Source organism: Oratosquilla oratoria, chromosome 26, assembly GCF_046742065.1.
Source record: "Oratosquilla oratoria isolate Oo_2021 chromosome 26, ASM4674206v1, whole genome shotgun sequence".
Taxonomy (NCBI): Eukaryota; Metazoa; Arthropoda; class Malacostraca; order Stomatopoda; family Squillidae; genus Oratosquilla; species Oratosquilla oratoria.
This window is the reverse complement of record NC_134802.1, coordinates 50,070,147-50,087,626: the sequence shown is the minus strand read 5'-3', so window position 1 is coordinate 50,087,626 and position 17,480 is coordinate 50,070,147. Positions and strand designations below refer to the sequence as shown.

The window sequence follows — 17,480 nt, the reverse complement described above, 5'->3', positions numbered from 1 at the left end:
GGGACCCGGGGTAGGAGGCGAGTACGGGCAGAGAGCTCGAGCACCCTCTGATCACGTGATAGCAGATTCTCGCACAGCCATCTCGCCCGAGTGGCTGCTTGCGTGAGCTGGGTGGTCGCCACCATGTAGAATGTGCAGGATTAGCATTTCTTAGAACTGCTTGGCAACAAAAGGCTATTTCGATTCTTTTTTCTTTGTGAACCGTATATGTATTATCAGTACGTGTCCTTCAAGGTAATTTACACTGGCTTGTCTTGGGATTAAGTGTACCTGGTGATGTGCAAGTACACTGCGCATGCGAAGAGTAGTGGGGCACCCAAATCAGCTGTGTGTTGGAGTGGGGTGGGTGTGGCTATGTTTACATCCTATCAGCTGTTTCGTATCAGGAAGGATGTGTGCGCGCGGTTGTTGGGAGTTTTTGTGCCTTTGGCAACGTGCACTTGAGCGAGTTTGTTGGAGTCTAGTTTTTTCTTTGTGTGTGTGTGTGTGTATGTACACGGTTACCATTGGTATTTTCTTAGTCGGGAGGGTGTTTATTTTCTTATTTACAAGATAATACGCCTCTGTTTTGCCTTTTGTATTTTCGTGACGAAAAGGAAGATGTATTTTTTATCTTAGCGTGTGAAAGGAATTTGTTTTTTCTTATTTACCAAATGCTGCCACGAATATGAATTTTTTTTCATATTCACCAAATACTACCACGAATAAGAATACTTTTTCATATTCACCAAATGCTACCACGAATAGGAATATTTTTTTCATTTTCACCAGATGCTGCCACGAATAATATTTTTTCATATTCACCAAATGCTGCGACTCAGTTTTCGAAAGATAACTTGTCGGCTGTTGCCCGAACACCACCTCCCCTCATCCGGACCGATCCGGATGTTTTCAGAGTGGTCCAGTCACTGTCGGATCTGAACAGTTAAGCCCGTACTAGTCGACTCCATGTACCGCATCCAGATGCGGTTAGCCCACATTTTCTCTCATTGTACGCGGCCTCAAGTATTTAAGTTTCCAAAAAATAAAATCATGCAAACGGGTCAGAGTTGTTTTCTTTAAAAGCTGACCTGCATGGAAATAAGTTTCAACATTTAAGCTGCATTTTACCAGTAGCTGTTCCAAGCTACCACCGGACTTTATTCGGTCGAGGAAAAACGGGAAAGCCCCTACTCGATGAAAGATGGCTATGAGAATGATTTCTTTCGAGGCGTGTACAAAATTTCCTACGTGTTGCAAAGGGAAGTTTCAGACAATAGCTTATATTGGTTTAACTCTTGCCAACATCGCTTAGGATGAAAACTTTACAGGTTTTCCTTTTTCCTGTTTGCTTTTGTATTTTGTCTTGTTTGTTCTATTGAGTGTGTCGGGGGTACACAACTATCAATAATGATAATAATAATGGTTATGAAGAAGTTATTTATAGGTGCAATCTTCTTGTTTTTATTATTATTATTAAGAAGCAGTGGATATCGAAATAATCACTGATTATAGTGGAAGAGAATGGAAGATGGTAAGGAAGATGTCCAACTGCTATCATGCCTATCACCTCGCTTTGCGGGTGACGGCTGACTGGTAATATCATAGTGTGGTGTTTGAAAAAAGGAAATTATACGTATGTTGAACGAATGTATATTGATATGTACAGTTACGAGCAAAAGTTTTACCTCAATTTTCCACCTCACAAAATTTGAATTACTTGTCTTACATTTTTTTTTATATCTATTCAAGAAAATTACCTGGAAGCTAAATACAACATAGTAAAATATATCACTTACTCGACAATAAATAATGTATTAACGTTGTGAGAACGAGAGTGGATCAAAACTTTTACTAGTTATTGTATGAACACCTGTTTTATACTTTCATCAGTGCGCACCTGTGTGTGTGTGTGTGTGTGTGTGAGCTGCAATTTCAGACGAAACACCCAAAACGAGAGTAAATGTACAGTAAAATTTTATTCTTCATCATACTGAAATAGTATTTTAAGTTCCATGTATAATGTTGAATATTTTTACTTATGTAAATGTAAATGGATAATTTCGGGTATTTGATAGAAATGAATATTATTCTTTTAGGTGGGTATTAGTTTTTCCTGGCCAGTGTAACCGTGACTTTTGTTGTCACGGCAAATCTAGGGCTGGTGTATTCTAGCGTTTTTCGTCGCATCTTTTACACAGACGCCATGTACATGTATGTCATTATACACAAACGCACACTGCATGTAATTAATAGTATTCATAAGTGGAGCCAATTTTACAACGTGCTATGCATGAATACAAGTGGGATGGTCTCAAACCAAGGCCCTTTTTCAAGAATTTCCTTCGTCGCGCCTAACTGCAGCATAATGTATGTATACAGCATAATGTATACCAAGGCCAGACGCTTGCTCGCTCGTGGTGAGAGTGTTGTATGCCTGACGCGTGTTTGTTTTGGGCATTAATTTTCGACTCTGAGCATCGCGGGAGTGGAAGGGAGGGAGGGAGGGAAGGTTTTGACGAGCCAAGAGCCTACGGTCGTGTTGTCTCTGTGGGTTTCTACTTGAGCCTTGAGCCGTTATCGCACTAAGCTGTTTTCCTTCCGACCTTTGGAGCAAATTTGCTGCCACCCGTAGCTTTCGGGAAGGAATCCGAATGCTGGAGGAAGATGATTTTCCTCCAGTATATCAAATGACATTCTAAGTCATTTTTGTTGAGAAAATGAAATATATTGTCATAGTGATTTGAAGGCGGAAAAAGTGCTGGAGGTATGCGGTACTTCCGATTGATCGGAGGAAAATAGTCTAATGTGATGGTCGAGAGAACTCGATGGCAGTTGATTCCTGACCTTGTCGACCCCCCCCCCCACCCCCAACACCTTCCCTGATCCCAATCTTCGTCTGCCTCATTATCTGCCACCACCCTACTCCCCATTTTCCCTCGGGTCCATCCCATTTGACCGTTACCCCCCCCCTCCCTCCCCCTCCCCACCTTTCCCACCCCAGGTGACTTCCTTTGAGGCACCTAGGGAAGAGAAGAGATTTGGCACAAAGCCAAGAAATGCCAGCGGTAGAGGGAGATAAGTTATGAAGTTGGGTAGCCTAGGGGGGAAAGAAGTCAGGTGTAGGCTCCCAGGCAGTCGAGTTGTTTTTAGACCAGTAGAAGGTCTCGTAGTTCCTGGGGGCAGGTAGTCGTCGACGAGGTGTGAATAAATACAATTCATTCCGTGTCAGAAAGCAAACGACATGACGTCATGTCGTTGGTTTCATCCTTGAGCATGGCCATCGTGACGTCATGTCGACCGAGTTTCTATAGACGCCATGTACCTTGGTTAAGTGTAAGAAGGTTGCAAGTGCGTAAGAGGGGAATAGCAATGCAACGCAGGCAGACTAAATGTCAGGCAGCAGTGATCAAGGACAGGCAACGAGATGTTGACCTTGCAAGTCGCCCAAAAAATATACAGTAGCTACATAAGTTCCTCATCTTTTTTGCAGAGTCAGCCGAACTCGTTTACTAGTCGAATTTAGAATATGATCATCATCATGGCGATTCCTTCTGCTATTTGAAAAATGACCAAATTTCCATTCGACGCCGCTCAGGGAATGACGTCAGTTTTACGTCAGTCGGGAGAGTAGACCCCTTCTTCCCCCAACTCCCTCTCCCACTCCCTCCTACCCACGGACTGTTCGAAACATCGTGTGTGTGCGTATGTGCGCGCGCGCGCTGTACTAATGAAGGTTGCGTCTCTATTTCTCCAGTTATTGTTTTAGATAAATAATTTTGTCCGCATGGACTATTCTAATGTATTCTACAAATAACATATTAGGAAAACTGCATTTCTTAATTTCTTAAAGCCTTCCACTCTTCTATCTGCTCTTGATGTTCTGTTGTCCCATGTAAATGGGTTTTCCCCATCACTCCTGTGAACACCTTTCATAGTTATGAAGACAGCTATCATATCGCCTCGTCGTCTTCTTTCTTCCAGTGTTGGCAATCGCAGGTTGTCTTTAATGTTTTGTGTGTGTGTGTGTATTCACCTCGGATCTGCTGCAGCCTCTTTTCGAGACAGCCAGACACCACCCTACGGCAGTGAGCTCAGAGCTGTGTCAGTGACTGTGAGCGCGTCCGTGGAGAGCATTTAGAAAGACCAGGATATGTGTAATTGTATAAAGTGGAACAGCAAAATCACGCAAACACTCGTGTAATCTAGGTCTGTATCATCCACAGCTGCTATTCACCAATCACAAGTATTACCTTTACCCTGTTTTTCGCCCAACACCAAGGGCAAAGGTGCCTGGACGAGATTGAAGGACGAAGTAATTTCTCGCATTTGCCAGAACGTTGATCTTCCCGGAGGGGGCGGGATGCGCAGAATCTTCTGAAAATATGCGCAACCGGATTCACGGTTTCCTGGTGTGATCACTCGGCCTGCGCACCTGCGTGGCCTGCTCCTCGATCCACTCGGGCGTCATGCAGGCTGAGAGGCAGCAGGCAGGCGGGCAGGCAGGCAGGACATCCTCATTCCGTCGACTACTCGCCCTAGTTTGATGAATAAGTGAGCATTGGCACGGGCGGCCCGTCTCCTCTCCTTCTACAACGGGGCTGCATTTTCACATTGCTGCAGCCGTCTGGCCTGGGGAGTGATCTTCGATGTTGTGTAGACTGTAGAAGACTATGAGGCTTAGGCTTAGTGAGCGCTAAAACTGTTGGCCGTTTGAGAAGATTAGATAACTTTATGGATGGGGATGATAGATGATAATGAAGATGGAACTGCGTAGAGTAGGCCAGTTTTTTTTTTTTTTTTTTTTTTTTTTTTTTTTTCAAATTTAGATCAGAATGAATCGTTCCTATTTAAATTCAAGTTTGGTGTAAACTAGTTGGTAACCAAATGAAAATGATTTGATTACTTGTGGTGCGCAAGCCCTACCCGTGGATAGACAACACCCAAGTATAGACGCGAGGAAGAACATATGGATGAAGGAGACTGCAAGAGACCATAAGGCCTACACTATGTCCTAGTGTAGGCCTTATGGTCTCTTGCAGTCTCCTTCATTCATATGTTAGTTGTAGATCATTTCAAAATGTAAGTTGCTTTGATGTTCAATTGTTTCGCTCTTAACGACGTACACGAATTGTAGTGATCGTTTATTAGTTGGTCACTAACCTAGAACCTCTCCTAACTCGTGTGTTCACGGGTAATGAGAAAATATTAAGAAAAACGAAACATGAAATGTCGCAAGAAGACAAATAACTGCAGTAACTCTCTCTCTCTCATAGGCTGTAGACTACACATCCATACTCGTTTCCCCTACCACTTGACTCTTCATCTCCCCTTTGCTTTCCTCTCTCTCCCCACCTCCTCCCCTCCCCTCCTCTCCCTCCTCGTAACCGTCACAGGGATCGATCCCCCTTTACTCATTTACACCCCATGGTTACTCATCGCCTCCTCTGTGATGATTTGCCTTGAAGCTGCACGCCCTTCCCATTCTTCTAAGAAATGTTGCCACCAACTATCATCCCTTGTGTTTAAGCAGCCGTACAATTTTCCTCCTACTCCTCCCACCTTCATTTTCTCCTCCTCCTTCTCTTTCTCCCATATATTCAATCATGGCAGCAGCAACCCCCAACCCCGTTCCTTATCACACTGCACCTTGATCACTTACATGCACAAAGACCTTCTCCTCCCATCTGACGACCTTCATCTGTCCTTTTCCTCGCCCCGTATCGGACACCTTTCCTGCCTGCCAGTGTTCCCCACTTGCTGATACACACTTCCTCCAGGCCCATTGTCACCCCCTTCGCTCGCTCGCTGCAAGAATCTTCTCCCTAGCCATGTAAGCTTGTGTGTATGGTTCACCACGGTCTTGGATCACGCGTTAGACTCGTGATCGATAGCAATTACCCCCCTGGATGAGAGCTCCGGGCTATATAGGCATTGATGTGACCTTACACACGCACGCAACTTGCCCACCAGAGTTGGAGTGGCGCTTCGCATTACAGCGATGCTGAAATTTTCAGCCCTGGGTGGGACTCGAACTCAGATGGCTGGATTAACAGTCGAGAAAGGGCTACTGCACCGTTGAGCCGCGTGTGTGTGTGTGCGCGCGCGTGTACCTAGAATGTGCGGCCAAATGCTGGAAATCGTGTTAAGACCTCGGATAATTTTTCGCTCCAGCTTGGCCCATCTGTCCATCGAAGCCCTCTTTACATGCAGAGTTGTTCTAAAACACTTAATGAACAATTCTCTCTCTCTCTCTCTCTCTATATATATATATATATATATATATATATATATATATATATATACACATACATATATATACATATATCAATGTGTGTGAAATTGAATTAAGAACTGAATAATAATACCTATGAGGCCGCAAAAATATTTATAAATCTGAAGCTTTGGCACTAGCGGAGGTGACGTTCAGGAATATATATATTTTTTTACTCTTCTTTCCGCGTGCATAACCTACGCCACCGCCCACCCGGGGCCCCAGCGTTCTGCCGTCTGCCTACCCAAGAACCCACCCAAGAACCCCACACACCCAGCCGCCATGGCCGTCCGTCCTGGCATCGTGTTGATATTACATGATAGTGACATGGTGATGAAACAGGTCTTCTGGCACCGTGCCCTTGCCCTTGGTTTACATTCAAGACGCGGAGGAAAAAAAAAAGTCCTCTTTAAGCCTCAACCCACCCACCCTACTCCCAGTCGTTGTCCAACTGTTGTGATTTTTATTTTTTCTTCTAAGAATGGGAGGTTTTCCTCACCTGAACAAACTCGTTTGACGGCAGCCAGAATATATATATATATATATATATATATATATATATATATATATATATATATATATATATATATATATATATATATATATATATATATATGCGGAGTAGGAAACACAGGAGTCTTAGTCTTGAGTTAGAAAGAAACTCAAGACTAAGACTCCTGTGTTTCCTACTCCGCTTACGTCAACCTGTCAGAATGTCTATATATATATATATATATATATATATATATATATATATATATATATATATATATATATATATATATGTATGCATGTATGTATATATACATACATATACACACACTGGCGTGTGGGTTGGCTTGCAGGCCTTGCCTCGCCTCGTTATTTTTGGTGACACGGACTGTTGAAGGAGTGCACTGCATTTCAAACTTCGTTTGATGCTTGGCATGTGAGCTGGGAAACCCTTCTTTCACATCAATTTGTGTTCCCAGGTTAGCTGCATGCGTCTTGTTTCTTTGTTCGTTTGAAATGTGTTTGTTGCCAGTATGATATTATCCCATCTTATGTGTAGGTAGACAGGATGTCGTTTCCTGTCCTCGGCAAAACCGCGTGCTATCAGCTGTCGGCGTTGAGGAGTTCCAAGCGTGTTGCCACGGTCTTCCTAAAGGAAGGTAGGGTAGAAACCCCATCGGATATCCGTTGAGCCCATACTTCCGGGTATCGTAGGTATCTTAATTAACAAGGGATCTATTTTTTTCTTGTCTCTATTGGTAAAATAAACCCATAGCCGATGCTTGCACAGGGGAAAAATAAACAAGAAAACCTTGCTCTGGTAATGCAAGTTGTTTTGATTTTAGGGTAACGGGTAGGATCATGTCAGAAGTGCGCATGTGCGGTGAGATAGTCACAGCATTGCCTTGGCCCGAAGGCGAGTAACTGCAAGACATCTAATCGTTCCATGGCGACTTGGTGAGAGACTTGCCGCACTCCACCCTCTCCTGCTTCGGCCTTCAGCTGATCCTTCAGATGAGGGGAGTGGAGGAGGGATGAGAGGAGTGGAAGGAGGATTCAGAGAGGTTAACCTCGCTAGTCATCCACCGTTGCACCCGAGTGAAGATCACTAACACCAATAAACCCTAATCTCTCGATTGAGCTCATGTTTCCAATACTCTGCAGCTTCTGCGTGAGGTGCTGGTTGAATGTTGAAGGAATATATATTTTAACTGAGATTCACAATTCCCATTGATTACCTATTCTAAAAAATGTAAATAGAGGAAGCATGCACCCAAAGTTGCTAGAAGGTGATCCTCACTGCCACAAAGTTTGTTAACCACATTGCAAGGTGTGTGTGCACCTCTATATGGGCCCGCTTGCAGCAGCAATACAGGTGCATTGGTGCAGAGGAAGCCAGGCAACGTTGGAGGCAGTGTGGTCAAGGGACCTTGGGCTGCCTTGCTCAGTGTTTTGACTCCAACGGCGCACCACTGCTGTGCGTTGGATACAAAGGGATTGGAACAGTCTGTTCTGCTGTTTGAATCTAGAGGTAATTCCAGCCGATTTTGGTGAACGCAACCTCTATCACTCACTAAAACTAATATGGTACCGAATTAGGAGCATTTTAATCAATTTGTTTAAGATAAAGGTAACCGATTTCATTCGGCCGTTGAAAGTCGTAGGACATTTATACGCTCCTGATAAAATATTATCACCTCCATTCAGATTTGCAAATCATACATTATATATGAATTATTAATAAGTGTTGCTAAAAAAAAAGAGATCAAAATGTCAACAATTGTACACAAGACAGGCAAGTGAAGCTGCGTAGGTCTTGCAGGATGGCCAATTGTTAGAAAAATACCGTCATTTCTTCCAAGGACAGTAGCAGCAATGCCTGCCTCCATGACTGGGAAAATGAATGCGCGGGAGGACACATGCCAATGTCAGTAACAATGTATTGTTTATTTCTTCTTTTTACGGGTGACATGCAACATGCACGGTAACAATCGGCATCGACTCTAGTATGATATGATCACAGAACTTGCAGAACCAGGGAAACTGGTATGTTCGACATCTGATTGTACCTGTGTCAAGTTTCTTCCCATGCATAACGAAGTAAAACTGATAGTTTTCATCGCAAATACGAGTGGATCCTTATACCTGTATATTTCATAATTAATACGTTATAGGCTCGGGTGACAGGAAAATCGCACTTCACGTGCTGAATTCGAATCCTCAGAATTTACATGAAAAGTGCATGCTGTCAGTAAGGCTTATGTAAACACATTGCATGTTTTTGCACCCACGTCAGGTTCGCCTGATGCCTTGTCCAGACAACACACACACAAAGGAACCCAACACCGTACCATATGCACACTCCTACATGTAAGTGAAGGTGGGCATCCTGTGTAGTGTGGCAGAAAAGGCAACTTCAGCCCTCCCTTGGATGTCCCACCAGTCCCCCACTAGATGGGGCTGTCCACAGTAGTGTGAAGGTCTGCAAGTTACGACTATAATCTAGTTAAAACAATCAAGATGTGACCATCTGCCACTTTCAAATGGATCGAGTCTTAAATTGCTTTAGTGTCACACTTAGCAGATTTTGTTCTGCGTAACACCAGGTGGTTTTATTCAGCTGTGGGCAGATACTTTGTGAACATGTTGAAGCTGTATCCTGTATACTTACCAATCATTAAGTGCACAGGCTTTGTATGCTTCTTATTTACTATATCCGCATCTCGGGAAAAAGTCTCCAGAAATAAAGGTCCGTTGGGTCACTGAATTTTTATTTGACCGCATAAAACTTAGTCAAGATATGGTGCTCCGAATGAGTGTATTCGCTTCGGCTGAATAGCGTTTCCCACATTGCAATGCACACTGCAATGGAAGTGAACGAAAATATATGGGACGAGAGGTTTCCCAATGATAATTTCTGAATAAACCATATATCACCAAGTCCGATATATTAGCATATTGTGGACCTAATTATATCGATGGACATTATATTCCAGTGATTAATTGTGAAACTTCACTGTTAAATCGTGCTAGATATAATAAATAGTCGTTAGCCAATCAGCATCGCAAGGGAAGTCTAAAAGCAGCCATGATGGCATTTCCAGCGCGGCGGACGGAACAAAACTGTTCTTCAAGGAAAACGACTCGGGCAGCATTAGTCAGAACTATCCAGTAGAATTGCAACTGAATTGACATTTGCATCCTAGATTAAATAGCGTGCAGAGTAATAATGATATTTGTGATTTTATTTCTGTTTATTGAGCGGATTAAGAGTAGGGGTTAGGTGGGGGGTAGATTAACTGCATTATTATCATTATATATATATTTTTTACATTGCCTGATTTGTCTCGGATGTGTATTATAGAGGGGTTGATAGATTTTAAGTTATTTAGAGCGAATGAAAACATGTTAAGAGACGTTTTATTAGTATCATTATTTCAGTAATTAAAATAAAAATCATACATGTAACTTAGTCTGGAAACTTGGGCATGGAGAGGAACAGAGTTTCTATGTTTAACTTGTCGTTTGTGAAGAAATATCTTGCTCTTCCCAGTCTGACATTTGAATGCCGGGTTGCGCGATATGTGAAGGACGTTTGGCTTGCAAAAGACGAACTGCAGCCACCTTGCCATTGTCTTTTTTCATGGTGCTCTTGGAAAGAAACACTGGCTTGACGTGGGTCCAGCTAATGTTCTGCATATTTTAGAACAATAAAATATATATCTTGAGATAAGAACACCTAGAATTGGTGGTAAAATCACCCTTTGTCGTTTCAATTGCGACTCGCCAGAAAACCCGCGATGTTATTGGAAGAGCGCCACATGCATGCAGTAGCAGGCACAATCCCAAATGTACCTGCGCTGGTCTTTTCATGGCGTGCAATGCCATAAAATCTTGTAGCATGTAGTCTCCAACAACGGACATACAATATAGTGTGCAGATATACATTTTTATCAGGATTCACCTTTCAGTTAGATATATTTTTTACGAACAGAAAATAATATTTGTAACAAATTTCATAGCATAATGAAAAAAGTGGCTGCACTAAGATTTTTTACAATTATGTAGCAGGTTCGATATGCGAATCCAGTCCTAGTGCCCCGTCCCCCGACTTGATGCAAAGAAAAATAATTCTTTACGCAATACAAAACTGAATCTGGAATAGAATAGGCAGTACTAATCGACACGAAATTCACCTGTACACCATACACAGGCGCGGGTAGAATATGTAATAAATGAAAACTTGTCGCAAATTTCACTTGTCTGAAAATACCCAGTACCCCCTTCACCAGCAGCCAGCACCATTTCTCTGATAATAAACTTGATCTTACATTTCTGTGGTATAGATAAGCCATCTTAATTGGCATCCAGGATGTGACGCCGTGTTGGGGATATTGGAGAGGGTATACCAGTGGCCCCCCCCCCCCCCATTTATACAATTGTTTTTAGTGGCACATTTAACTTTCCTTTTTATGTATATCAGTTATGTATTGCTATTGGGTGAATTAACAAACATGCTTAAATTAGCTGAAAACTGTCCAAAATGAGAAAATATATAAAAGAATTTTATAGATGTTTGTTCTTAGGATGTGTTGGTGTATAAATGTACATACTGCATACATGCATATATTTTGTTACTGAGAATTCACAAATGTATACTGCATATACTTGTGAGGATAATTGACAAAGGTGATATGGTTAGACAATGAGTAAGAGGATAGCAAATGGGAAAGTTCGTAGTTAGTCCTAGTGTAAAATGTTTGTTTTGGCCTTCCACATCTAAAAGGGGCTAAAGCTGCTATCCTTGTAGATGTGGGAATGATAAAGATTGCCCCTGCAAAGAGAATAGAAACTGACACTCAAAAGATATGTATGTATGATGTATATGTAGAGAGGGGTGGTGTGAACTGGACCTAACAGGATATATTTTCTTTTCAGACAAGATGCTGGCCAATCTGACGTCACTGTTCTGGGGCAGTGAGGGCACAGACCAGAGCAAGACTGTAGAGGAAGACATCCATGTTGACGTACCAAAATCTGTAGAAGATTCAGACTCGTTTATTTCCCCAAGCCAGCCCCAGATCACTGACGTCACTGTCATCTCTGATGATGAAAATGATTGGGTCCTAGTAAACAGAAAAGGTAATGTAAAGCTTATTGTTTGTGTTTATATTGACAAAAATATATGAAATACTCTTGTTAATTGTAGCAAATAAGTTTTGAAGTATTCTGAAATCTGAAAATATAAATGAAAATATGTTTGAAAATCTTACACACCTCTAAATAAATAGGAGTGCTTGGAAAATTAAAGTGCATATAGTATAATTATTATAATGCACGCATAGTAGTTGCTGAAACATTGCCTGTAGTTGTGGTGGCGGTGGTTGTAATGGTGATGGTGGTGGTGGTGGTATTGGTGGTGGTGCATCAGCAGCATCACTAATGGTGGTGGTGGTGTCTGGCAGAATGTTGTGGCAGCGAGAACTCTTCACCTACCCCAGGGGAGGCAGGAGGAGCAGAGGCGGGTTGGCTGGTTACACCTCCTCCTTGCTTCACACAGTCTCAGGGGCCTCCACTTGCCACCTCGCCCATGGAAAACCTCCTCATCGAGCACCCCAGCATGTCTGTGTATATTCCTGCTTCAACTGCTTCAACCAGGACTAGATTTAGGTACAGACAACACACCACAACCTCGTCCCGTCCTCTCCCAGCAGCTCCCACACCAGACTTGTCTCAGTCGGCCTCTCCTGTGAGGTCAGTTCACCATGATGCTGAGCTTCTTGAAGAGAGAGATGAGCAGCAACAACAGCAACCATTGGCGATAGCAGGAGCTGAGGGTAACACCAGAGCAGCAGGAGTTGCACAGAGAACTGCCGAACTTCTCCAAGTTATTGATGTGCTTAGGCCAGCCCAGAAGGTAATCAAATTATGCATCTGGGTGATAAATTTATAAACGATGTCTATATGGGAAATCAATCTATTGTTTCAAGTCTACTGCAGAAGACCTGCAGCCCTAACCAATTTGGCTTTGCTTTTCATAAATCCCATGTATGTATGTGTGTGTGTCTGTGTGTGTGTGTGTGTATATATATATATATATATTGTGAGTGTGTGTACATTTGGAGTATGTAATGTCCAGAGCCATTGTTGGATGGTGACATGATGGGAGATTCCCATGTGGGGTATTGACTGCAAAAGTTTCATGCTACCAATATGATAAGAACTTTACTAACACCTCTGTGATCAGGCCTATTATGTGTTGGCATTATTTTAGTGCTGGATGGTGACCTGAACAGTTTTGGTAATATATTTCTTGCTTCTGAAGGCCATTAGGAGCTAAGATGAGGGAGAAGCAGGGGTGGTGGGTAGGAGTAGGTGTGTGCCTTGACATGGCTACCTACCTTATAAGGTGGCCAAGACTGGAATATACATCAGTAGTATGATCCCAGCACACAGTGAAGGATATAAGTAAGGCTGAGAGAATACAAAGGGCAGCAACCAAACTGGTCCCCAGCCAGGTAGATAAACCATATGAGGGAAGACTAAAAGTACTGGGTCTACCAACTTTGAAAGATTGAAGAGAAAGTGATATGATTAGTGTTCAGGTCACTAAAGAGGATAGATTGCATTAATAAAAGAGACCTGATTAAAGATGGGGGGGGGCTTCAAGAGGTCATGGAAGTAAATTAAGAAAGACATGTCGAAAGGATGTGAAGAAATATAGTTTTCCATATAGATGTATAAATATGTGGAATAGCTTAGATAATGTAGCCCAAGCTTAAAAAATGCATGAGTTCAAATCTAAATATGATATTGGAAATCAAAGATACAGATTAAGTTAGAACTCTACATGAAATTGAATCTAGGTATGTAAGGAAATTAAAGAATAGGAGACAGGACCCAATGAGTGTTGCTACTTTCCTGTAAACTACAATAAGGTAAATACAAAACGGACAACCCCCCCCATAGTTTCTTCCCAGAAAGATCTGTAGGAGGTTCCAGTGACCATTGCCAGCTACTGTGGGTTTGTGGGTTTTCCACATAGCAACACTTGATGCAACAATTGAGTGATCTATTTGATAGGATGTGTCTTTTGACAAAATGCCTTACTTATGGCTATTGTTACCATGACTGTTTTGGTGAAGCTTTCACATTGAGACATTCAAACACTTGTGTGAGTTTTGTGATGAATGTATTAGTAAAGCAGTCCACCTTGAATTCATGTTGGTTTGGTGAGGTGGGCAGATTGGTCATGGGTCTCTGTGAGTAGTCTTTCCATCAGCTTGGTTATGTGAATAGTAGGTTGTTATTAAAATAGGGATTTTTTTTTGCTATTTTCCAGATCATCGGAATTTAATTATACAATCAAGAGTAGTTTGGGTCACTTGAGGTCATTATTGCGTTTGGGCCAAGATGCATTAGATGGATGTTTTGAGATCATATCTTGTCCCTCAATGAGGGAGTTTTTTAACTTCCTGGTTGCATTTTCATTGTCATTATTAGTGAATGGGAGATGTCATCTTTGTATAGTTTTAAATAATATATTCAATAATTTTCTAATTTCTGGAGTAGTAGTGCTTGTTCGTGGTATCAGTTTTGGTGTTGGGATTTTTCCTAGTTTCACTTGAACTGCTTCATGCTTTTTTCTTTTTTTTTTCCCTAATCTTTATTCTTGTTATGTTTTGTGATGTCTTTATTTAGTTTGTGTGTTATTATTATTTATTTTATTATTATTATTTTGTGTGTGTGTGTGACAATCTTCAGTGTATAGTAATTGCATTTTCTCCTGTAACCTTGTTGAATGTATCTCTTCCATCTTTTGCTGGTCTTCTGTATAGTTAGTATGATCTATTCAGCTGCTCTGTGGATAGAAACTGGGTTTCAAATATTTTTTTTTACCAGTTTCCTCCTTGACAATATGCCAAAGAGGTAGGCCCAACTGTAGAGAATCTATGTTTAGCTACATGCCCTTGACACAACCCCTCATCTTAGGTGCTAAGACGGGAGGGATGGTATAAAGGGTTTTAATTCATTAAAAAAAAATGTACATATGGGGTGTGCATGTTGGAAGAGAGTGTCCTATTTCTAGGTTGATTTTGTGTTAATATATTTTCCAGTTATAGGATGTGCTAGAATGACTTGTATGTCTAAATTTTTCCTCTTGGGGTCATATCTAGAGGTGTTTTTCCTGGGTTTGAATTATTTGGTTCATCATGTAATATTGTTTTATATGGTTATGCTTTGACTAGGCCACTGCCCTTATTAAGGGATAAGAGCCCTTTTGCTATATGGGTATATTGAAGGTTTGGTTCCGAGATCAGATTGTAGTCCATGCGTAATGTGTCAGTGGTGGGTTTGTTGATGTGGTTGTGTGATATGCTGTGTTGGATGGATGTATGGGCTCAAAGGCATTTGGAGAAAGATGGAATGGTATAAATAGGAGGGAAGAAAAGAGCATCTGAAACATTTTATTCATCTTTCAGAATGAAGTTAAAAAAACCTGGGGGGATTGTAGTTATAATGCTTTTGTAAAACTTGTGTACAGTGTACATGTCTTTCCATAATATGTATATTGGACATGGAAGAATGATTATTATAACTGTATTGATTTTTTTTTTTATTGTAGGCCCAGCGTCGTCGAGAGGAGCGTCGGCTGAAGGGGAAACAGCTTGATCGTTCCAATAAAGCTCGTGAAGTTGACTCATCTTGTAATAAGCGGTCCAAGCGTAGAAACATGCTGACACCCTGCAAGTTCTCACGTGCCATCAACAACCGCAAGTGCTAATATAACCATGGCTGTGACAGGTAGCAGCATCTCCATGGAGAAGCAGTTATCTTTTCCCCACCCTGACTTAACTTTGCAAAATAGAATGGCAAAAGATTCATTCAGACATGCAACTCAAGCATATGGAAGTTGATAGGAAACTTGAGTATTTTATTGTATGCTAATTTCGAAAGTACCTTTTTAATTATTCTGACAACTGAAGATCCATTTAATTATATTTTATGTCTAGTTGATTAAACCACTCAGAATGTTGTAAATTTTTCACATGCAACTGGAATCTCTAGGGAAAAATATATTTTTGTTATAATTTAGGAAGAGACCACCAATTATATATACAGTTAGTTGTGATGCATGAACTCACAATGTAAATAAAGAAGAAGTCTTTCAGAGTGTTTGAATGATTGATGTATTCTACTGCAACTGGTGTTTGAGATTTCTAAAGATTGTTGATGTCTTCTTATAGTGTAAGCACCTAGAGTCACCATAGTTCCAAGATGTAATTCATAGATATATGCTGGGGTCCACTGCCAGTTAAAGACTTTGACAGGAAACTATGCCGTATATGGCTTTCTCATACACAAACACTGTTAGATAATAGAAAAAAGACAAAGAAAAAAAGACAAAAAAAAAGTGATTTATAGTTTGAATTTTCTGTGTTTTATTTGATAAAATGAGCCTGCTGATAACGGTGATCTTATATTAGATATCGTGTGCTTTCACAGGGTTTGGAAGCTTCACAGAAAGTTATAGGAGCTTAAAGTACAAACCCTGGTATCCAAGGCCCCTTAACAATCATTTCCAGATACCTATACATGTGTGATTATCCAGCTCATAGTGTTTAGGTTAGCTATAGTTATCATGATAAAGGGAGGTGTATCGATTGATTAGTTGCTTGACCAATCAAGTGTGTAAGCTTTGTGGAAGCTGTTGTTTGTTGTAATGGATTATGAAGACACCTCAGGGAGTAGAGAATGATGTGTTGTGTTACGTGCGTTGATGGTGTAGCTTGCTCACACATCAGGACCACCAAAGTTTGTGTGCAGTAGACAACCCAATCCATCATGGAGCAAGTTGTGTTGTAATCAAGGAAACAAAAGTGTAGGTGTTATATGGAGTACTGCCAACCCCAATCCCCATTACTTTCCATACCTGTGGTTTGACCGCATTACTCTTCGGACACAGAGGAATAACTTCCATGAGCCAACTATCAAGTGTCCTGGTTAGACTGACTTTCAACAAAAGGTCAGGTGATGCTATCCAGATCACTGTTGCCATTAATACATGCAAATGAAATGAACAGCCTGGCTCACTAAAAAACATGACTCAAAAATAGATAGTAATGATAAAATATTTGAAGCACATTTTCCTTAGTAAGTAGTACTTAGCTTGTATGCATGGAAGCAAGGTGTTATGCTCTAGTACTCCTTGTAAATAATGTATAGTTTCTCCACATGATTATGTCTTATTTATTTTTGTGTTTAAACTTAATAACACAAATTTGTTTCATGTTCATGTGCATCTCATGATTTTGAAAAATATGATGAATCATCATAAAAATAGGAAAAGTGTTTGTTATTTCATTTGAACCTATAGCACCAAGGAAAAGGATTTCTATATAAGGTAAACCTGAATAGTCCAATAGCACAACTTGAAATTTGTGGAGGAGCAGGCAACTTTTAAAAAAATTTAAATCTGGATTCATAAATAATAATTCATATCTTCCCATCAGATGAGATGGGTATCATGCGGAGTTTCATGAAGGGAGGAGCATTTGTAGATTTTGGTACTGTCTATATGCCGAGTTTTCTTGCCCAAAGGGAGTTAGTCAAGTCATAGGCACATATCTACTCCTGTCTCATCTTAGCTCCTCATGGATGACTGCTTCACAAGTCAGTTTGAGACTACTCAATTTGTGAGGCAGTAGACATTACAGTGGAACTATATATATAT

At 41.1% G+C, this 17,480-nt stretch overlaps 1 protein-coding gene across 4 annotated transcripts in view; it reads left to right on the top strand.

The window, feature by feature from the left end:
- The window catches only part of TP53INP (Tumor protein p53 inducible nuclear protein), a 36,490-nt gene extending 19,392 nt beyond the window's left edge, over positions 1–17,098 (top strand). For 2 of the 4 annotated variants that reach the window (XM_076209743.1, XM_076209744.1), the window contains exons 2-4: positions 11,684–11,887; positions 12,211–12,662; positions 15,372–17,098. In XM_076209743.1, coding sequence (XP_076065858.1) covers positions 11,684–11,887; positions 12,211–12,662; positions 15,372–15,530 — 815 coding nt within the window. In that variant the 3' untranslated portion in view covers positions 15,531–17,098. The remainder of the gene's footprint in view (positions 1–11,683; positions 11,888–12,210; positions 12,663–15,371) is intronic. The other 2 variants (XM_076209745.1, XM_076209746.1) reach the window with 2 other exon arrangements.
- Positions 17,099–17,480: the final 382 nt, after the last annotated feature.